The sequence below is a fragment of the Bombina bombina genome, chromosome 7, assembly GCF_027579735.1.
Source record: "Bombina bombina isolate aBomBom1 chromosome 7, aBomBom1.pri, whole genome shotgun sequence".
NCBI classification, from domain to species: Eukaryota; Metazoa; Chordata; class Amphibia; order Anura; family Bombinatoridae; genus Bombina; species Bombina bombina.
Window position 1 is genome coordinate 350,207,940 of NC_069505.1, and position 23,818 is coordinate 350,231,757.

At 38.4% G+C, this 23,818-nt stretch overlaps 1 protein-coding gene across 2 annotated transcripts in view; it reads right to left on the bottom strand.

The window, feature by feature from the left end:
• Positions 1 to 328: 328 nt before the first annotated feature.
• The window catches only part of NT5DC2 (5'-nucleotidase domain containing 2), a 271,150-nt gene continuing 247,660 nt past the window's right edge, over positions 329 to 23,818 (bottom strand). The window contains exons 13-15 of one of the 2 annotated variants that reach the window (XM_053721024.1): positions 22,382 to 22,446; positions 10,191 to 10,369; positions 3,110 to 3,392 (exon numbers count right to left, since the gene is read on the bottom strand). In XM_053721024.1, coding sequence (XP_053576999.1) covers positions 3,307 to 3,392; positions 10,191 to 10,369; positions 22,382 to 22,446 — 330 coding nt within the window. In that variant the 3' untranslated portion in view covers positions 3,110 to 3,306. Of the gene's footprint in view, positions 3,393 to 10,190; positions 10,370 to 22,381; positions 22,447 to 23,818 lie in introns of both variants that reach the window. The other variant, XM_053721025.1, reaches the window with a different exon arrangement.

Consider the following 23,818-nt stretch of genomic DNA (forward strand, 5'->3'; position numbering starts at 1 on the left):
GCAATTTTGTGCTCCCTTCACTAGAAGTAATCTTTTTGTTTGCGCATGCAAAACCCGACGCATAATAACCAAAGGAGTTATTAATATTTCACATTCCAATGTTCTTCACATATTGTCTGGGACCTATATTTCTCAAATATTGTTTGGCCAATAAAGAACACATATAAATGTGTTCCTGCGCTGATCAAGCAATCACTATGTAGCATGTTGCAGGGCTAATGTTCTAGATCCTGAAGAATACACTCCAGCCTCTTTAGCAAATTGGAAAAAAGAACATTTCAGTGTTAAATTGAAAGATAAACAACCAAAATAAATAATACAAAAAATGTTACAAATATTACTGTTTATTACACACAATAACACTTTTTATAGAGAATTCAATTCTGAGTTTATTATTCCTTTAAACACTATGGGGTCGATTCTTATCTTTCCGTTATTTTTTCCCAACGCTGAAAAACTAGAACCAACTTTTTTTCATTAACAAAGTGATCACAATCTTAAAAAATCAAACACAACCCTGTTTTTTAATTCACACAAGATTTGATTTTCATTTTCCCACAACGGCACTCAGAATTGCTGATAATGAAGATTAATAATTGAAATAACAAATTGGTTAACCCTTTCAGTGCTAACGACATTTCCCACTCAGAGCCGTCACTAGCACTCTCCCACCTTAAAGGAAATCTGGGGGCTCCCACCGGCTCCTACTCTGGCGATCGGGCCTGTATAGTGACAGGCATCGCCGGGGTTTCACGGTATGCGCAGTGACGTCACGCGCAATGACATGATGACGTCACCGCGCAACTTTATTTAAACTTATTAATGTTAAGTATAGGAAAAGGGGGCATGCTGCTTAGAAGCCTGTATCTCAGGCATCAAAGCAGCTACAGACGCCTCAAGACCCACAGTTAATAAAAGGTAATCGCCTAACCTTTCCAACAGTGTAAGTCTTGGGGATCTGGAAAAAGAAAAAAAAAGTTAAAAAAGAAAAAAAAAAAACCTTTTAACAGCTTAGCACCCAGGTGGGAAAGTGCTTAGCACGCAAAGGGTTAAAGGAGTTAATTGAGTCCATGGGGCCGATTTATCAAGCTCCGTATGGAGCTTGATGCCCCTATTTTCGAGCGAGCCTGAAGGCTCACCGGAATCAGAAGTTATGAAGCAGCTGCTCCATAACTTGTCCTCCTGCTCTGAGGCCACAGACAGAAATCAACCCGAATACGATCGGGTTTATTGACACCCCCCTGGCATTGCACCAGCAGTTCACAAGAACTGCTTGTGCAATTATAAAGGCTGACAGCGTATGCTGCCGGCATTTATCGATGTGCAGCGGACATGATACCCTACATTGTATCATGTCGACTCGCACTATGATAAATCTCCCCCCATTTCTGTGTTTTGCATATTAATTTAATGATCTTTATGATAAGTGTTAAGCAATATGATGACTATTTAGCATCATGGGTATACTGGGCATGTTGGTCGGCTATTTTATTGTTATACTTTTAATATGTTATAAGTTTTTTTTTTTTTTTTATTCCAACTGTGCAGACCACAATTTCCAAACTTCACTATCAATGTACAGAACAGGGTTTCTCTTTGCTGCATTTCTATATCTGTTAGAAGATTGCGGTAAAAAAAAAAAGACTAGGGGCACGATCACATAGTTAGCGTAAGTTTCAGCGCAACTGCTGAAACCCACGCCGCCCGTAAGTTCACCTTGCACATTGGGTGAATCACATAACACATGCCACCATATGATATACAGTCATAAGTAGGTCAATCTGAGGACGTCCAGAAATGTACACAACTACACATTTCTGATGTCACCAGTACTTTAAGCCCGTATATTGCACACCTAATTGGAGATCAAAGAGAGTAAGAGTGTTTGTGTTGACTTCACACCTAAAAAATAAAATGGTGCCTTTCCAAACGTTCTGTCTCTTGCAGAGGGTGGATACTGGTTTGATTTATTAAGTAACTATGCAAGAGTTAAGTGTTTGATATATGTGCCTGTATTGTATGTGAGTGCGGATGCGTTAGGTGTTTGTTGAGCCTTCCAGGGACTTACGCAGTTTTTTTTACTGTGTGCAAGGGTTGCTGCGCCTGACTATGTGTGGCGAGCTGAAACTGGAGTAAAATATATCCATTCTGCATGCGTAAGTTCATGCGCTGCCTATGTGATACCAACTGCCGAATCCAGTTCTATGTTAGTTTATGGGAGTAAAAACTGTGCACGCCGTGCAAAATCTACGCGCGTAACTTGTGTGCTGGTTTGCTATTGCGCGATGTGCAAAAAAATGGCAATGCTGGTATTTGCGCACGTCGCCAAGTATGTGAACGAGGCCTAAATGGCAGATACTTAACTCCAGATTGAGAAGATGAGATTGCAGAGAGAAACCATGTTCCTAAAGATGAGAATACTGTACTTTACAATAAAATACAAGTAGGAAAGAAAAACAAAGATACTACAAATGCGATTGATACATTTTTCAGTTGTGATTTCCATTTTCTCAAATTTCCTGTAAATCTTGTTAATTTAGAAGATATTATTTATCTGTCTGTTAAACATAAATATATATATATATGTAAATGTATGCCTCGCCCCTGAGGAACTATGCAATAGCGCTGAATATAGGTTTAATGAATCTAGACCATATAATTATATATATATATATATATATATATATATATATATATATATATATATATATATATATTTATATACACATCTAAAATGGTGGTTGTGACCATTTCAGAGTGTACTTCACATGTGCAAAAGTTATGGAAGAGTTATTCCAAATAGGCTTGGAATACTGTCAAATGTGTTGAAAACTCCAGTTTTGCAGTTTATCACCACCATTTAATGAATTTAATATGTCTATTTGGTAAAGAAATAAAGTGCAAAACAGTGATCAGGAAGATTTTGATTTTCTTACTATCTGCTTGGATCCAATATGGAAATGTTGTTATCTCTTGGATTGTGATCACTAAGAAGTTGAAACACACTGAGCTGGAGCCGAAAACTTAAAAGAAGACCATTAAGTTCAACATTTTCTAGATATATTAATTTTTTTAGAAATTCACACTCTAATAAAACTAATAAAGTCTATTAAATTAAAGTATGGAAATTTTATCGAATGTGCACCATTTCATCTAGAAAAGGTGTCTTCATGCAGCCAGTGCAGAGCTGATCCATCCAAAGTGGTGCTTCATGTTGCAGTGGTGTACGACGGGGATAAAATGTAAAGTTTACATCATAATTCAGCAGACAGCTAATAGATGCCATGTAAATATCTGAGAATCTGATTAGCCTTCGAGAAAAGTATGTTGGGTTGTGGTATGTTCTAAAAATTCCGCCAAACTGGGGGTTAAACAGATTCTTTGTAACAGACCTGAAATAAAAACAAAAACTAAATTAATGACTTAAACAAACAGGGAAGTCAAAAACAAAATGTATGCTTACCTGATCAATTTCTTTCTTTCTAGATATGGAGAGTCCACAAAGTCATTAAATTACTAGTGGGGATATCACTCCTGGCCAGCAGGAGGAGGCGAAGAGCACCACAGCAAAGCTGTTAGTGTCACTGCCCTACCCATAATCCCCAGTTATTAGACCACAGGGAAATGGAAAATGAGTAACACAAAGGTGTAGAGGTGCCTGAGGTTTAGTAAAAAATAAAAAATAACTGTCTTAATAAAGGGTGGGGTCGTGGACTCTCTCTCTCTCTCTCTCTCTCTCTCTCTCTCTTCTATATATATATATAGAAAGAAAGTTATCAGGTAAGCATAAATTTTGTTTTCCTTCCTAAGATATGGAGAGTCCACAACGTCATTCAATTACTAGTGGGAACCAATAACCAAGCTAGAGGACACAGAATGAACAGGGTGGGAGAACAAGACAGGCAGACCTAAAAAGAAGGCACCACCGCTTGAAGAACCTTTCTCCCAAAATTTTAAAAAGTATGCAGACAGGACCAAGTTGCAGCCTTGCAAATCTGTTCCACAGAAGCTTAATTTTTGAAAGCTCAAGAAGAGGGGACAGCCCTAGTGGAATGAGCTGTAATTCTCTCAGGAGGTTGCTGTCCAGCAGTCTCATAAGCAAAATGAATCATTACTTCTCAACCAGAGGGAAAGAGAAGTAGAAGTAGCTTCTGACCCTTACGCTTTCCTGAGAAACAAACAAACAGGGCAGAAGACTGGCTATAATCCTTAGTCACCTGTAGGTAGAATTTTAGAGCATGCACAACATCCAAGTTGTGCAACAGACGCTCTTTATGAGAAGGAGGATTGGGACAGAGAGAAGGAACAACAATTTCCTGATTAATATTTCTATCCAAAACCACGTTAGGAAGAAACCCCAACTTAGTACGAAGAACCGCGTTATCCGCATGAAAGATAAGGTAAGGTGAATCACACTGCAAAGCTGAGAGTTCTGAAACTCTCAGAGCAGAAGAGATAGCAATAACAAACAAAACCTTCCAAGATAGCAACTTAATATCTATGGAATGTATTGGCTCAAACGAAGCCTGCTGCAAAAATTTAAGAACAAGATTAAGGCTCCAACAGGTTTAAACACAGGCCTGATTCTGACCAGGGCCTGACAAGAAAACAAGGATAGGCACGGACCAAGGCTGTGGAGGACATTTTCCAAAGTACAGACGTTGGTGAAAGACACCAAGGTACATTTCAAATTAAAAACATCAAGGCACTTTCTTTACATTGAGGTTAGTGGATACATGGTGGAATAGCAATCCAGCAGAAGTGGTAGAGACAGTGAAGTACTTTAAACATGCATGGGATAGGTTATGCTAGATATAAGGTAAGGCCAGGAACTATTGAAAGTATTCAGAAAATTGGGCAGACTAGATAGGCCAAATGGTTCCTATCTGCCGACATATTCTATGTTTCTATAAGTCAGGAGAGCAACACTTTGCTGTCAAATGGGCCGCACGTTGGACGCCCTTGGTCTAGATCCACAAGTACAAATTAGTCCTCTAATCAAACAAGTTTAAAATAACATTTATATAAAGACTGTTTGTGGTATTACCTTTTACATTTTTTTGGCTATATTGAGAGTCTGCAACTCCTGACCAAACCCACCCACCTTGATGTTAATTGCATGATCATCATGGTTGGTTACTTACTTGGTTACATAAGGTTTGTCAGAGTAGGCAGTGGCCTTCTACACACAGACACCAGCACCACGCTGCCGCACAGATCAAGGAGTTGGGATGGGTCACGACTCACGGTTAGTTGACTGCAGGCAGCTTGCTTCTTTTCTCACTTTCCCGCTACTAAGCGTGGCACCACTTGGGTCAAGGAGGAGTGAGGACCAGCATGCATCTGTCCTACTCCTCCCTCCCCTCGGGTGGCGGACACTGCAAGGGCCAATCACGGACACCAGTGTCCGTGTACGGACACCTTGCCTATCCCTGCAAGAAAATTGAACATCTGGCACATCTGCCAGACGCTTGTGTAGCAAAATAGATAATGCAGAAATCTGACCTTTCAGAGAACTGACTGACAACCCTTTCTCCAGACCTTTCTGGAGAAAAGACAAAATTCTAGGAATCCTGACCCTACTCCAAGAGTAGCCCTTAGATTCACACCAATAAAGGTATTTACACCATACCTTATGGTAAATTTTTCGAGAAACAGGCTTGCGAGCCTGGATCATAGTCTCAATGACCGACTCAGAAAATCCACGCTAAGACAGAACTAAGTGTTCAATCTCCAAGCAGTCAGCTTCAGAGAAACTAAATTTGGATGGAGGAATGGACCCTGAGTTAGAAGGTCCTTCCTCAGAAGAAACCTCCAAGGTGGCCGAGATGACATCTTCACTAGGTCTGCATACCAGATCCTGCAAGGCAATGCAGGAGCTATTAGAATTACTGATGCTCTCTCTTGTTTGATAAGAACAATAACTCATGGAAGGAGCGCAAATGGAGGAAACAGGTATGCTAGACCAAAATCCCAAGGAACCACCAGAGCATCTATCAGAGCGGCCTGAGGATCTCTTGACCTTGAACCGTACCTTGGAAGCTTGCCATTCTGCCGAGATGCTATCCGATCCAACTCCGGCACCCCCCATTTGAGAGTTAACCTGGAGAACACCTCCGGATGGATAGCCCACTCCCCGGGATGAAATGTCTGTCTGCTTAGGAAATCAGCTTCCCAGTTGTCCACTCCAGGAATGTGGATGGCAGATAGACAACAATTGTGAGCTTCCGCCCACTGAATAATCCATGCCACCTCCTTCATGGCTAAGAAACTCAGAGTTCCTCCCTGGTGGTTGATGTAAGCCACTGAGGTGATGTTGTCTGAATGAAACCTGATAAACCGGGCTAAAGACAATGGAGGTCAAGCCATCAGAGCATTGAAAATCGCTCTCAACTCCAAGATGTTTATGGGGAGAGGAGACTCCTCCCGAGTCCATAGTCACTGTGCCTTTATAACGAGCCCCAGACTGCTCCCCAGCCTAGCAGGCTGGCATCCGTGGTCACAATCACCCAGGAAGGTCTCCAGAAGCATGTGCCCTGAGAAAGCCACCACGGGAGAGAGTCTCTTGTCAACTGGTCTAGATCTATCCTCTGAGACAAATCCGAATGGTCTCCATTACATTGTCTGAGCATGCATAATTACAGAGCTCTCAAATGAAATTGAGCAAAGGGAATGATGTCCATGGAAGCGACCATCAGATCAATTACCTCCATACATTGAGCCACTGATGGCTGCACAGTAGACTGAAGAGAGAGGCAAGAGGAGAGAATTTTAGATTTTCTGACCTCTGTCATAAAATTTTCATAGATAGGGAATCTATTATGGTCCCTAAGAAAACCACCCTTGTAGCTGGAACAAGGTAACTCTTTTCCAGATTCAATTTCCAACCGTGGGAATGTAGAAAAGACAACAAGATCGCTTTATGAGGTTTGCTTGTTGAAAAGATGGCGCCTGAACCAATATGTTGTCCAGGTATGGCACCACTGCAATTTCCCAAGACCTGATCACTGACCAGAGAGCCCCCAGAACCTTTGAGAAAATTCTGGAAGCTGTGGAAAATCCAAAACGGAAGATCCACAAACAGAAAGTATTTGTCTAGAAAGGCGAATCTCAGGAATTTGTGATGATCCCTATTGATGGGAACATGAAGATACGTGTCCTTCATATCTATGGTCGTCATGAAGTGACCCTCTCGGACCAAAGGAAGAATTGAACAAATTGCTTTCATTTTGAAGGATGGCATCCTGAGAAACTTGTTGAGGCACTTTAGGTCTAAAATGGGTCGAAAAGTTCCCTCTTTTTTGGGAACAGATTTGAATAGAATCCTAGTCCCTGTTCACTTACTGGAACAATCACTCCCAGGGAGGAAAGGTCCTGAACGCAGTTTAAGAATGCCTCTCTTTTTACCTGGTCTGCAGATGATAATCTTGAGAGGTGGTATCTGCCTCTGGGAGGTAAAGTTTTGAATTCTATTTTGTAACCCTGAGATACTATGTCACAGCCTAAGGATCTGGGACATCTCATCTCCACGCTTGACCAAACAGGGAAAGTCTTCCCCCTACTTGATCTGATCCTGGACCAGGGACCGACCCTTCATGCTGACTTAGACTCAGCTGAGGGTTTCTTTGATTGCTTCCCGTTATTCCAAGACTGATTGGGCTTCCAAGAAGACTTGGACTGCTCCTGCTTGGAAGAGGGAGAGGAAGACTTTTGAGCTTTGAAATTACGAATGGAACGAAAATTCCTTTGACGTCCTTTGAGTCTGTTCTTCTTGTCTTGCGGTAGAAAAGACCCTTTTCCACCCGTAATATCAGAAATTATTTCTGCCAGACCAGGTCCGAACAAGGTCTTACCCTTGTAAGGAAGCGACAGAAGCTTGGACTTAGAAGTAACATCAGCTGACCAAGATTTTAGCCACAATGCCCTAGGGCAGAGAAGCCAGACATCTTGGCTAACAGTCTAATAACTTGCATGTTAACATCAGAAATAAAGGACTTGGCTAGTTTGAGAGCCTTAATACTATCTAGTATCTCCTCCAACGGAGTCTCTACTAAAATTGATTCAGACAAGGCGCTGCACCAATAAGATGCCACACTTGCTACTGTGACAATACAAACCGCAGGTTGCCATTGAAGACCTTGATGAACATACATCTTCTTCAAATAAGATTCCAGCTTTTTGTCCATGGGATCCTTAAAGGAGCAGCTATCCTCTATAGGGATTGTATTTCTCTTAACTAGAGTAGAAATAGCCCCTTCTACTTTAGGCACCTTGCACCAATAATCTTTAATGGAGTCAGTAACAGGAAACATCTTTTTAAATACAGGCGTCTCCCATTCCTGTGAAAAACTTCCACAGAGGAAGGAACATCATAGTTTTTATTAAGTTTACTAGACTTCTTTGGGTTGACAATGACAGAAGTATCGGAGTCGTCCAAAGTAGCCAATACCTCCTTTAACAGTACACAAAGGTGTTCAAGCTTAAATCTAAAGTTTACTTCTTCAGTATCAGATGAAGGAATAATACTGTCAGAATCTGAGATTTCACCATAAGAGGCTACCAACGTATCCTTCTCATCAGACTTATGAGAGAGGGAAACCTGCGTAGCAGTAGGTGGAACAGAAACCTTACTATCTGAATGTCTAATTTTCCTCTTGAGTTTTCCCAGCATAGAAAAAGCAGATAATGCTGCAGATACCACAGAAGATACCTGTGCAGCAAAATCTGCAGGCAAATAAACTCCTCTAGGAGGCTGAAAGGAAAAGCAGGGCACTGTATGTGACAACATAGAGGCTACTGATGTTTAAGGAGAAAGCTGTGGCATTGCCTTAACAGCATCATCCTGAGAGACATTGGGTTCAGAGGGCAACAATTTATCTTTAAATTGAAGTGTTCTAGCTAAGCATGCAGCACAGAATTGCATAGGCAAAACAATTTGTGCCTTAAGGCATAACAAGCATTTGTCTTGGTCCATGTCCATAATACTAAATAAAAAAAATTCCCAAATTGTAGATATTATTTAAATACACTGTCACTTTAAGAATTTTGAATAACACAGCCGCTTAACGTTATGCAAAAATTCTTTAAAATAATAAACCAATAAGGCCCCCTACACCTCAGAGAGGCTAAGGTGCCTTACCGTAACACAATTTGGCTGCCAGAGGCCTCTAAAACGATCATATAGTAGATCGAGACTGAAATTCAATGAAGTGCTCCGCTCCATGAATATCCGACAGCAAAGAGAAGTCACTTAAGCGGCAGAGAGAGGAAACTACGCAGCAAGTAAAAACCGGAGCTTAATTTACACAAACGCTCAAGCAGTCTGTCAGTTAGCCTGTTCTATCTAAGCAAGCAAAGAAAACCAACTGCCAAATTTTAAGTTTATAAATAAATACCTGTATAAAACATAAACCACACACATACTAATAAAGTATTTCAACAATATTAGCCCAATAAAAGGAAGATTAACCCCTAGGAGGATATTTATCAAAGCGTCAAATGAAAATACACTTGAATCCCACATCGTATTTGTCGTAAGATTGATCTACTGTAATTATCAAAAGCATCAAGATTGTCAAATGTTGAAATTTGTGATGTAATATACTCTCCCGTGATTTCAATCCGACGCAGATCGATGCTTGCGTCATTACAGATGTTTCAAAGTCACATTCAACTCTGTTTGACCCTTTTCCAAATTTATCAAACATTTAACAGGTACGCTCGCATCTATTCCGATGCAGCGTACCAAGTTTTCAGTCCGCACCCTTGAGGCCGTGGATTCCATAAAAATCAATGGGAGTCTGAAAACACAAAAAGCTTATGTTCGATGCTGCAAGAGAATGAATTATATTACATAATAAAAGTACTTTATTAAAATTGTATACCCTTTCTAAATCAAACAATATTATTGCTCCACATTTGGTGCACTGGTAGATCCAATTGGCCAATAGGATTGAGCTTGCATTCTATTGGCTGATTGGAACAGCTAATAGAATGTGAGCTCAATCCTATTGGCTGATTGGATCAGCCAATAGGATTGAAGCTCAATCCTATAGGCTGATTGCATCAGCCAATAGGATTTTTTCACCTTTAATTCCGATTGGCTGATAGAATTCTATCAGCCAATAGGAATTCAAGGGACGCCATCTTGAATGACATCACTTAAAGAAACATTCATTCGGGAAGAAGACCCGCTCTGCGCCGGATGGATGAAGATAGAAGATGCCGTATGGATGAAGACTTCTGCCCGTCTGGAGGACCACTTCTGCCGGCTTGGATGAAGACTTCTCCCGGCTTCGTTGAGGACTTCTTGCCACTTCGCTGAGGACTTCTCCCAGCTTCGTTGAGGATGGATGTCCGGTCTGCAAAACTGTAAGTGGGGTTAGTGTTAGTTTTTTTTAAGGGTTTTAGTGGGTGGGTTTTAGTTTTAGATTAGGGTTTGGACAATAGAAAAATAGCTAAATGCCCTTTTAAGGGCAATGGGGAGCTTAGGTTTTTTTAGTTAGGATTTTATTTGGGAGGTTGGTTGTGTGGGTGGTGGGTTTTACCTGTTTTTTTACAGGTAAAAGAGCTGATTTCTTTGGGGCAATGCCCCGCAAAAGGCCCTTTTAAGGGCTATTGGTAGTTTATTGTAGGCTAGGGTTTTTTTTATTTTGGGGGGGGCTTTTTTTTTTGATAGGGCTATTAGATTAGGTGTAATTAGTTTAAATATCTGATCATTTCTTTTTTTATTTTGTGTAATTTAGTTTTTTTTTGTAATTTAGGTAATTGTATTTAATTTAGGTAATTTATTTAATTGTAGTGTAAGGTTAGGTGTTAGTGTAACTCAGGTTAGGTTTTTTTTACAGGTAAATTTGTATTTATTTTAGCTAGGTAGTTAGTAAATAGTTAAGAACTATTTACTAACTATTCTACCTAGTTAAAATAAATACAAACTTGCCTGTAAAATAAAAATAAACCCTAAGCTAGCTACAATGTAACTATTAGTTATATTGTAGCTAGCTTATGGTTTATTTTACAGGTAAGTATTTAGTTTTTAATAGGAATTATTTAGGTAATGATAGGAATTTTTATTTAGATTTATTTTAATTATATTTAAGTTAGGGGGTGTTAGGGTTAGACTTAGGTTTAGGGGTTAATAACTTTAGTATAGTGGCGGCAACAATGGGGGCGGCAGATTAGGGGTTAATAAATGTAGGTAGGTGGCGGCGATGTTAGGGGCGGCAGATTAGGGGTTAATAATATTTAACTAGTGTTTGTGATGTGGGAGTGCGGCGGTTTAGCGGTTAATATGTTTATTATAGTGGTGGTGATCTCCGGAGCAGCAGATTAGGGGTAATAATTTTATTTTAATGTTTGTGATGCGGGAGGGCCTTGGTTTAGGGGTTAATAGGAAGTTTATGGGTGTTAGTGTACTTTTTAGCACTTTAGTTATGAGTTTTATGCTACAGCTTTGTAGTATAAAACTCATAACTACTGACTTTAGATTGCGTTACGAATCTTGCGGGATAGGGTGTACCGCTCACTTTTTGGCCTCCCAGAAAAAGCTTGTAATACCGGCGCTATGGAAGTCCCATTGAAAAAAGACTTTACGCAAATTGCGTAAGTTAATTTGCGGTACGGCCAAAAAAGTGTGTGATGCCCCTAAACCTGTAAGGCTCGAAATACCAGCAGGAGTGAAAAAGCAGCGTTATGAGCCTTAACGCTGCTTTTTTTTACTCATACCGCAAAACTCGTAATCTAGCCATTTGGGTTTAGGACTTTTGGTCTACTGAGGTGTCGGATTAGTGCATGAGCGATAAGTTTTTTTAGTTGCACACCCTATAGAAATCTATGGGGAGAAGAAGTTAGCGCAGTTGCGATATACTAAGTCTTGAAGTTAGCGTGCAAGGGGTTTTGCCTTTTTTGCTTTAACCTTATAATGTGCGCACTAAACCCACCCACACTAATCTTTTACTTTGAGAGCAGTTTGCGTGTGAGGAGAAAAAAAAAATAAGGTGCCACTTATAATCTAGCTCATAGTTATTAGAGGTGTGCATTCAGGCTTTGGATACACAACAGATATATTATTGGATTATATAGATGATGAACAAATAATTGGTTGATCATATCGATTTGTTCATTCATTCATTTGGTTCCAAAAAATCTGCAGGAACATGGGGAAGTATGTATATTGTTTGGCTAAACAGCTCTTTTGTTTGTAATAATGTACAAGGGGTCAGACCAGGCATGTGTCAATTGCCCCTGTCCAATTCTGCCATAGTATTACTAATAATTGATGTTAGGGACAGTCAGTCAGGCAAAACAATGTTGTATTTTAGCCATACAGGCTTGTCCAGTCAAGCCTAAACTTATTACAGGGAGGTAGGACACTAGGGGAAGCTCAGACATATTTGATAACTTTGACTAGAACTATTTGAACATGCAGTTGTAGGACTCTGTAGATAGTCTTTGACTCAAATTCAATCAGTGAGTTGTATGTTCTGTTATAATTAAAAATTATGCTCCATTAATTGTTAAAATTCTATAATGTAAGATTTTTCATTAAAATTAATTGTATATATTCGCTGCTTCCATTAGAAATAATGGTAACAAATCCGAATATAATATTCAACTGAAACAGATGCCTAAATGAACAAAATTCATATGAATTGAACTATGGGAACAAATTTTTATTTTAAAACATATTTTTCACCCATGCACATGTCTAATAGTAATATGGGAGGAACAGTGCAATAATAAATATATATAGAAAATATTTTTTTTTGCATTTAAAAAAAAGCTAAAAAACAAACGCCTAGATTACGAGTTTGGCGTTAGCCTTAAAAAGCAGCGTTGAGAGGTCCCAACGCTGCTTTTTAACGCCCGCTGGTATTACGAGTCAGGCAGGAAAGGGTCTACCGCTCATTTTTCTTACGCGACTCAAGGCTACCGCAAATCCCCTTACGTCAATTGCGTATCCTATCTTTTTAATGGGATTTGCCCAACGCCGGTATTACGAGTCTTGGAAGAAGTGAGCGCCGGCGGTAGACCCTCTCCTGTCAAGACTCCTACCGCATTTAAAAGTCAGTAGTTAAGAGTTTTATGGGCTAACGCCGGAACATAAAGCTCTTAACTAAAGTGCTATAAAGTACACTAACACCCATAAACTACCTATTAACCTCTAAACCGAGGCCCCCCACATCGCAAACACTATAATACATTTTTTTAACCCCTAATCTGCTGACCGGACATCGCCACCACCTACATTATACCTATGAACCCCTAATCTGCTGCCCCTAACATCGCCGATATCTACATTATATTTATTAACCCCTAATCTGCCGCCCCCAACGTCCCCGCCACCTACCTACAATTATTAACCCCTAATCTGCCAACTGGAAATCGCCGCCACTTTAAGAAATGTATTAACCCCTAAACCGCCGCACTCCTGCCTCTCAAACACTAGTTACATTTTATTAACCCCTAATCTGCCCCCCAACGTTGCCGACACCTACCTACATTTATTAACCCCTAATCTTCCGACCCCAACGTCGCCGCTACTATAATAAATTTATTAACCCCTAAACCTAAGTCTAACACCCCCTTAATTAAATATAATTTAAATTAAACTAAATAAATTTACTACAATTAAATAAATTATTCCTATTTAAAACTAAATACTTACCGATAAAATAAACCCTAATATAGCTACAATATAACTAATAGTTACATTATAGCTATTTTAGGATTTATATTTATTTTACAGGCAACTTTGTATTTATTTCTAACTAGATATAATAGTTATTAAATAGTTATTAACTATTTAATAACTACCTAGCTAAAATAAATACAAAATTACCTGTAAAATAAATCCTAACCTAAGTTACAATTACACCTAACACTACTCTATAAATAAATAAATTAACTAAATTAAATTAAACTAATTACAATTAAATTAAACAAACTAAATTACGAAAAAAAACACTTAATTACAGAAAATAAAAAAGAATTACAAGAATTTTAAACTAATTACAGCTAATCTAATCCCCCTAATAAAATAAAAAAGCCCCCCAAAAATAATAACATTCCCTACCCTATACTAAATTACAAATAGCCCTTAAAAGGGCCTTTTGCAGGGGAATTGCCCCAAAGTAATCAGCTCTTTTACCTGTAAAAAAAAATACAATACCCCCCCAACATTACAACCCACCACCAACATAACCCTACTCTAAAACCCACCCAATCCCCCCTTAAAAAAAACTAACACTAACCCCCTGAAGATCACCCTACCTTGAGCCGTCTTCACCCAGCCGGGCACAAGTGGACCTCCAGACCGGCAGAAGGCTTCATCCAGGCGGCATCTTCTATCTTCATCCTTCCGAAGCGGAGCCATCTTCTATCCAGCCGACGCAGAGCCATCCTCTTCAATCGAAGTCCTAACGAAGAATGAAGGTTCCTTTAAATGACGTCATCCAAGATGGCGTCCCTCAAATTCCAATTGGCTGATAGGATTCTATCAGCCAATTGGTATTAAGGTAGGAAAAATCTGATTGGTTGATAGCATTGAAGATTGGCTCAGCCAATAGAATGCAATGTCAATTCTATTGGCTGATCCAATCAGCCCATCGGATTGAACTTCAATCCGATTGGCTGATTAAATCAACCAATCGGATTTTTCCTACCTTAATTCCGATTGGCTGATAGAATCCTATCAGCCAATCGGAATTCGAGGGACGCCATCTTGGATGACGTCATTTAAAGGAATCTTCATTCTTCGTTAGGACTTCGATTGAAGAGGATGGCTCCGTGTCGGCTGGATAGAAGATGGCTCCGCTCCGGAAGGATGAAGATAGAAGATGCCGCCTGGATGAAGCCTTCTGCTGTCTGGAGGACCTCTTCTGCCCCGATCGGATGAAGACTTCTGCCGGGCTGGAGGTCCACTTGTGCCTGGCTGGGTGAAGACGGCTCAAGGTAGGGTGATCTTCAGGGGGTTAGTGTTAGGTTTTTTTAAGGGGGGATTGGGTGGGTTTTAGAGTAGTAGTGGTGGGTTGTAATGTTGGGGGCATATTGTATTTTTTTTTACAGGTAAAAGAGCTGGTTAATTTGGGGCAATGCCCCGCAAAAGGCCCTTTTAAGGGCTATTTGTAATTTAGTATAGGGTAGGGAATTTTATTTTGGGGGTGCTTTGTTATTTTATTAGGGGGATTAGATTAGGCGTAATTAGTTTAAAATTCTTGTAATTCTTTTTTCTTTTCTGTAATTTAGTGGGGGGGGGTTTCCGTAATTTAGTTTATTTCATTTAATTATAATTAGTTTAATTTAATTTTGTTAATTTATTTATTTATAGAGTAGTTGCCTGTAAAATAAAACTAAATCATAAGCTAGATACAAATGTAACTATTAGTTATATTGTAGCTATCTTATGGTTTATTTTATAGGTAAGTATTTAGTTTTAATTAGGAATAATTTATTTAATTGTAGTTATTTTATTTAGATGTATTTAAATTATATTTAAATTAAGGGGATGTTAGGTTTAGACTTAGGTTTAGGGGTTAATAACTTTATTATAGTTACGGCGACATTGTGGGGGCAGATTAGGGGTTAATAAATATAATGTAGGGTTTGGCGATGTTAGGGGCAGCAGATTAAGGGTTCATTAGTAATGTTCTTATTTGTGTTCAGGATGGATCTTTCAAAATAGGTGTTTCATTGTGAGTTGATCAACCAATATGTGGTGATATTTGAAGTTGATTGCTGTTGCAATTAAACAAAAATGCAGTCTTGTGATAAACTGTGGTGGTAGTGTTATCGTGATATATTTGACCTCCTGGTCCTGTAGTGCAAACTCTTGCTTGTTAGTTTACCTTAGAATCGCTAAATTATAGCGTTACCCTCCTGTATCCTGTGTGTCAGCTTCATCTGTTTCTTGCAATTTCGTGATCACATTTCGATCAGAATGGGGTGATGTGAATAGTTTCTTTGTTGCTCTATCCAAAGATAGAGATATTTCCTTTTGAGTGGAATGTCCCTCTGTTTTAGAGCCTGGAAATGTTCTTCATTTGATGTTCAGCTGGTTCATTAGTGAATGAATAGATGATTGCCAATCAGGGTCCGCCTCTACGCGTTTCAGCTGTGTAAGCCTTTATCACGATAACGCTAACACTAACACCACAGTTTATCACAAGACTGCATTTTTGTTTAATTGCAACAGCAATCAACTGCAAATATCACCACATTTTGGTTGATCAACTCACAATTTGACACATATTATTTGACTATAAATAATTTTGCAAATACAGCAAAATAAGACATATCCCTTTAAATAACACTTGGGACTTTGTATCTCATAATTATTTCAACACTTCTCAACACTTTGAAACACCTATTTCGAAAGATCCATCCTGAACACAAATAAGAATCTCTCAGAAGAAACCCCATTTTTTATATATATATTTTTTTCTTCTTGGAACTGAGCAATTCTGCTTGAAATGCATGATCAATATTTTTTTATTTTTAATATTATTTTTGAGCATATATTTTTTTTTTTATATCTTTACCACTTGGTCCATAGAAGTTTTAACTATACAATTAGGATAATATATTGTACTATAAAGTTAGAAAAATATATTGTACTTTAAATTGTTTATATTTTATATTTTAATATCACTCTACACCTCTAAGATTGAGGTAATTTTATGTTAAACCATTAGAATAATTTATACAGATACATCAGGATGTAAAAACAATTCACTACCAATTTATTTTTATTGATGTTACTTAATAAAATATTTTTTATTTCAATACACATCCTTTTAGCACTTGTATTACTAATATAATAAGTTGATGTACAGTTCTATTTTTCTATATAGGCATAAACAGACAATAAGAGGTCCATATAGAGGTCTGCTTATATAGAACTAACCAATGGTATTTTTTAGGTACCTGTACTGTATCAAATCATTAAGATTGTGATTAGTTTGTACAATAATACTAGACTGGTTAAAGCATCTTGGTATTGGTATATAAACCAACCTTAATACCAGTAACACGCCTATTCTAAGTCCATAGTGGGTCCCTTAAGTGGGTTCTTTAATTGCTTTTTTAGCGCTACCTTGTGTGTATTTATTTGTGCATTGACTCATAGGGAAAGCGTCTATTTTTAAGGTTTAGCTATATTAGCGGTATTTTAGGATATCAGATACATTTTTTGGAGATAATATAGGAACAATTAGCCAAACCTACAGGAAATACACATAATAGTCAAACCTACAGCATATACACATAATAGTCAAACCTACAGCATATACACATAATAGCTAAACCTACAGGAAATACACATACTAGCCAAACCTAGAGCATATACACATAATAGCCAAACCTACAGCATATACACATAATAGTAAAACCTACAGCATATACACAAAATAGTCAAACCTACAGCATATACACATAATAGTAAAACTTACAGCATATACACATACTAGTGAAACCTACAGCATATACACATAATAGCCAAACCTACAGCATATACACAAAATAGCCAAACCTACAGGAAATACACATAATAGCCAAACCTACAGCATATACACATAATAGCCAAACCTATAGCATATAAACATAATAGCCAAACCTACAGTGTATACACATGACAGTCAAACCTAAAGCATATACACATAATAGCCAAACCTACAGTATATACACATGACAGTCAAACCTACAGTATATACACATAATAGCCAAACCTATAGCATATACACATGACAGCCAAACCTACAGCATATACACATAATAGTCAAACCTACAGCATATACACATAATAGCCAAACCTACAGCATATACACATAATAGTCAAACCTACAGCATATACACATAATAGCCAAACCTACAGCATATACACATAATAGTCAAACCTACAGCATATACACATAATAGCCAAACTTACAGCATATACACATAATAGCCAAACCTACAGTATATACACATAATAGCCAAACCTACAGCATATACACAAACCTACAGCATATACACATAATAGCCAAACCTACAGCATATACACAAACCTACAGCATATACACATAATAGCCAAACCTACAGTATATACACATAATCGCCAAACCTACAGCATATACACATAATAGCCAAACCTACAGCATATACACATAATAGCCAAACCTACAGTATATACACATAATAGCCAAACCTACAGCATATACACATAATAGCCAAACCTTCAGCATATACACAAACCTACAGCATATACACATAATAGCCAAACCTACAGCATATACACATAATAGCCAAACCTGCAGTATATACACATAATCACCAAACCTACAGCATATACACATAATAGCCAAACCAACAGCATATACACATAATAGCCAAACCTACAGTATATACACATAATAGCAAAACCTACAGCATATACACATAACAGCAAACCTACAGCATATATACATAATAGCCAAACCTACAGCATATACACATAACAGCAAACCTACAGCATATACACATAATAGCCAAACCAACAGCATATAAACATAACAGCCAAACCTACAGGAAATACACATACTAGCCAAACCTACAGCATATACACATAATAGCCAAACCTACAGCATAAACACATAATAGCCAAACCTACAGCATATACACATAATAGCCAAACCTACAGCATATACACATAATAGCCAAACCTACAGTATATACACATAATCGCCAAACCTACAGCATATACACATAATAGCCAAACCTACAGCATATACACATAGTAGCCAAACCTACAGTATATACACATAATAGCCAAACCTACAGCATATACACATAATAGCCAAACCTACAGCATATACACATAACAGCAAACCTACAGCATATATACATAATAGCCAAACCTACAGAATATACACATAACAGCAAACCTATAGCATATATACATAATAGCCAAACCTACAGCATATACACATAACAGCAAACCTACAGCATATACACATAATAGCCAAACCTACAGCATATACACATAACAGCCAAACTTACAGGAAATACACATACTAGCCAAACCTACAGCATATACACATAATAACCAAACCTACAGCATATACACATAATAGCCAAACCTACAGCATATACACATAATAGCCAAACCTACAGCATATACACATACTATTAAAAAAATGCCCAATAACTACAGAATACTTACAGTACTCCATTAAAATGTACTAAAACACATACATTATGCTCAACGTGCCTGCATCTGATTGAGTAATTTAATTTAAGGAAATCTAGTGAATTCCCATTCATAAACAAAATTAGACTGTAAGGTTGAGGGCTAGATTACAAGTGGAGCGCAAAGTTATTAGCTCTATCGAGTACTAACACAACTCAAGTCAAATCAATAGCACGCCACTTGTAAACTGGGCCTTACTGTTATATACAGAGGGCCCCATGTACTAACCGTCGTGCGGACAAGCTTATAAACTAGAGAAGTTGTCCTATACACACAAAAACACCCAGTGCAGTCTCCTAGACTAGATAAACAGAAGGTAAGCGAGATACCATTACAATACACAAAATGCTAAGTATATCATTACAAATACAACTTATAGATCAAATATATCTTAAAAAGTAAAAATGGCATACAGACCATATATTAAAATAAAATGGTCTTTTAAAAAGATGTCAAGTCTCAATAGGGTCTGATATGGGCACTTGTTCTCCTTTACAATCCCAAATATAGACACTTATAGAGAGAAGATCTTATTTTCCCATGATGCTAGTGCTGTTCTTCCCAAGGGTGCTCCAAATGCATTGGGGTTAAAAAGCTAAAAAAAAAATCAAAGGACAGAAAAGAGCAAAAGCGTATCTAAGTGCAGTAAAAAATGTACAATTTATTGTGGCCCCTATATGTAACGTGGCTACTCACAAGATAAAAGAATAGCAAGCGCATATAGGGGCCACAATAAATTGTAAATTTCTTCCTGCACTTAGATATGCTTTTGCCCTTTTCTGTCCTTTGATTTTTTTGAGAAGTTGTCCGCACACCATCTCTGTATATGGGCAGTAGACTTGTTCTTCAGCTGGCCCGTATGCGTCATTATTACACTTTGTGTAATGCCCACCCCTTCTCTTATGCGCCCAATGGCTCAAGAGAAGGGTCTGTCAATCACCCTGAGTGAGCGATTTCTGTGTGATTTCTCTTTGCCACTTCAGAGGTGCAGAAGAGCGTAAGAAGCAGCGGTATAATGAATGCTGATTCTTACATTGCGAGAAGACGGCTCGTATGAGTAAACCTGCCCCATAAGGGCTCCGGAGCAACTTAATATTGAATATATTATTAAATATAAGCATTTAAATGCAGAATCATTTGTAAATTTAGGATGACAACTTAAAAGTGTTTACTTTTAAACATTTGGGGTATTTAATATATGGAAAAAAACAAACTTTAATACAAGAGTTAAAGTGCCCCATTAAACCTTAAAGAGGATGGAAATACTGAAATTAAAGTCCCACACCTCACATAATTTAATAATATAGGGCCAGATTACAAGTGGAGCGCTAAATAACGCTTGCATGCAAGCGATATTAGCGCTCCACTTTGTAATAACAGCGCACATAATGTGCACTGGTGTTACAAGTTAATCTAGGTAAACCTAGGTAGGCTCATATGCTAATTTATAAGCCTTTGAAAGCCGCCTCTTATTTCAGTGCATTTTTACAGTTTTTTTTACAGCTAGAGGGTGTCCATAGGGATTTGGTCAAATTTTTCGACTATATTTTGATTACTAAATAATCTAAATTACAAGTGGTTCTAATGTTTATTTGCTGTATAAAATGATTGTTTCTTGACTGGGATCTTGGCCGTGTATAGCATACAAGGGTACAATTAATTACAATCACCTGCACTGGTAGATCACAAGAAATAGTGCTTACTGTTACATTTAAAGGGACATAATACTCATATGCTAAATCCCTTGAAACTGATACAGCATAACTGTAAAAAGCTGACAGGAAAATTTCACCTGAGCATCTCTATGTAAAAAAGAATATATTTTACCTCAAAATCTCCTCAGCTCAGCAGAGTAAGTTCTGTGTAAAAAGTTATACTCAGCTGCTCCCAGCTACAGGTAAAAATAAAAATAAAAAATGAAGAAATGAACTGCAGCCAATCAGCATCAGCAGTGATGAGATCATGAACTCTTTTACTGTGATCTCATGAGATTTCACTTAACTCTCATGAGATTTCATTGTAAACTTCCTTTAAACTGAATAGGGAAATAACATGAGAGTGCATGAGGCTCAACCCCTTAGCTGTCCCGAGATAGACATACTGATTTGCTGCTTAGAAGTCCTTTACAATGGGATGTGGCTACTGAGGAACTTTTGAGGTAAATTATCTTTCTTTTTTACATAGAGATGTTCAGATGATATTTTCTAGTCAGCTTTTTACAGCTATGCTGCATCACTTTCAAGTGTTTCAACACTTTGGGTATTATGGCCTTTTAATGAAGGGGGGTAAAGGCATTTTACACAGGGATTACATTCCTATGACACATAGCTATAGCATATAGATACCAGTATTATTCCTATATATTAGACAAGTCCAGGATCTCACATATAACTTGAGGTGTTTTACCCCCGTGACCCCCATAAGTGCAATAAAGCTTTTTAAAATCCACTATATTTACTCAATACCCTCTTAACCATTCCACTATAGGAAACCTTATAACAATTAAAAATTCTAACCAGTCACTACACTGGACCAATCAAATCCAAGTGGTAGGAACCCTAACCTTTACACCCTGGTATTAATACCTTAACACTAGGGCAGAATGCTGTGCCACAGTGACCCAGAAGAGTAATCATTTAGCCATAATAAATAATAATTGTACAGGACATGCCTCCAAGAATTAACTCCCTAACCCCTGGATTCTGTATCCCCTTGGCAAACTTTAATCACATCCCCAATTTTTTAACCCAATGGATTTGCTCCTGCAGCATAATAATGTGTGAAAGCTTTGTCTGCACCATAACTCCTGCTGTGCTAGTAGAGGAATAGAGGCAATGTAAGATGGTATTTCTGATAAAACATGGCAGATATGTGATCTAAACTGTGCATAGGAATAACCTATGTTCAAACTGCTGCACACTACAGTAATAGAGGAAATAATATAATTAATAAATATGTTTTGGATGGGAGGCTCGAGAGGCAGCACAAAAGCTAAATACACCACTGCTAACTGCATATGAAGCAAACATTAATTTAGCACTGAAAAATATGGGCAGTTCTATTGGTGGACAGGGACACACCTCCAAATGTAGAAAAATAAAAAGTAGTTGTATTCAGAACAGGAACATATGATATAAGAAAAATTTAATGTTTGCTGTTTCTTGTGGCAGATCACATTACCTCAGTTCTTGTCGTTCTTTCATCCATTCGTGCAGCACTTGCTTTGACTCAGCATCTTGATGAATCTGCAATGAAAATATAAGTGAATAAGCTACAACGTGGTTAATTTCCACTAGGGCACAATATATGTATAGTACGTATAATATATTGTATGGTATATGTTCTGCACAAGTTTTAGCCAGAAGTATACAGGGAGTGCAGAATTATTAGGCAAATGAGTATTTTGACCACATCATCCTCTTTATGCATGTTGTCTTACTCCAAGCTGTATAGGCTCGAAAGCCTACTACCAATTAAACATATTAGGTGATGTGCATCTCTGTAATGAGAAGGGGTGTGGTCTAATGACATCAACACCCTATATCAGGTGTGCATAATTATTAGGCAACTTCCTTTCCTTTGGCAAAATGGGTCAAAAGAAGGACTTGACAGGCTCAGAAAAGTCAAAAATAGTGAGATATCTTGCAGAGGGATGCAGCACTCTTAAAATTGCAAAGCTTCTGAAGCGTGATCATCGAACAATCAAGCGTTTCATTCAAAATAGTCAACAGGGTCGCAAGAAGCGTGTGGAAAAACCAAGGCGCAAAATAACTGCCCATGAACTGAGAAAAGTCAAGCGTGCAGCTGCCAATATGCCACTTGCCACCAGTTTGGCCATATTTCAGAGCTGCAACATCACTGGAGTGCCCAAAAGCACAAGGTGTGCAATACTCAGAGACATGGCCAAGGTAAGAAAGGCTGAAAGACGACCACCACTGAACAAGACACACAAGCTGAAACGTCAAGACTGGGCCAAGAAATATCTCAAGACTGATTTTTCTAAGGTTTTATGGACTGGTGAAATGAGAATGAGTGAGTCTTGATGGGCCAGATGGATGGGCCCATGGCTGGATTGGTAAAAGGCAGAGAGCTCCAGTCCGACTCAGATGCCAGCAAGGTGGAGGTGGAGTACTGGTTTGGGCTGGTATCATCAAAGATGAGCTTGTGGGGCCTTTTTGGGTTGAGGATGGAGTCAAGCTCAACTCCCAGTCCTACTGCCAGTTTCTGGAAGACACCTTCTTCAAGCAGTGGTACAGGAAGAAGTCTGCATCCTTCAAGAAAAACATGATTTTCATGCAGGACAATGCTCCATCACATGCGTCCAAGTACTCCACAGCGTGGCTGGCAAGAAAGGGTATAAAAGAAGAAAATCTAATGACATGGCCTCCTTGTTCACCTGATCTGAACCCCATTGAGAACCTGTGGTCCATCATCAAATGTGAGATTTACAAGGAGGGAAAACAGTACACCTCTCTGAACAGTGTCTGGGAGGCTGTGGTTGCTGCTGCACGCAATGTTGATGGTGAACAGATCAAAACACTGACAGAATCCATGGATGGCAGGCTTTTGAGTGTCCTTGCAAAGAAAGGTGGCTATATTGGTCACTGATTTGTTTTT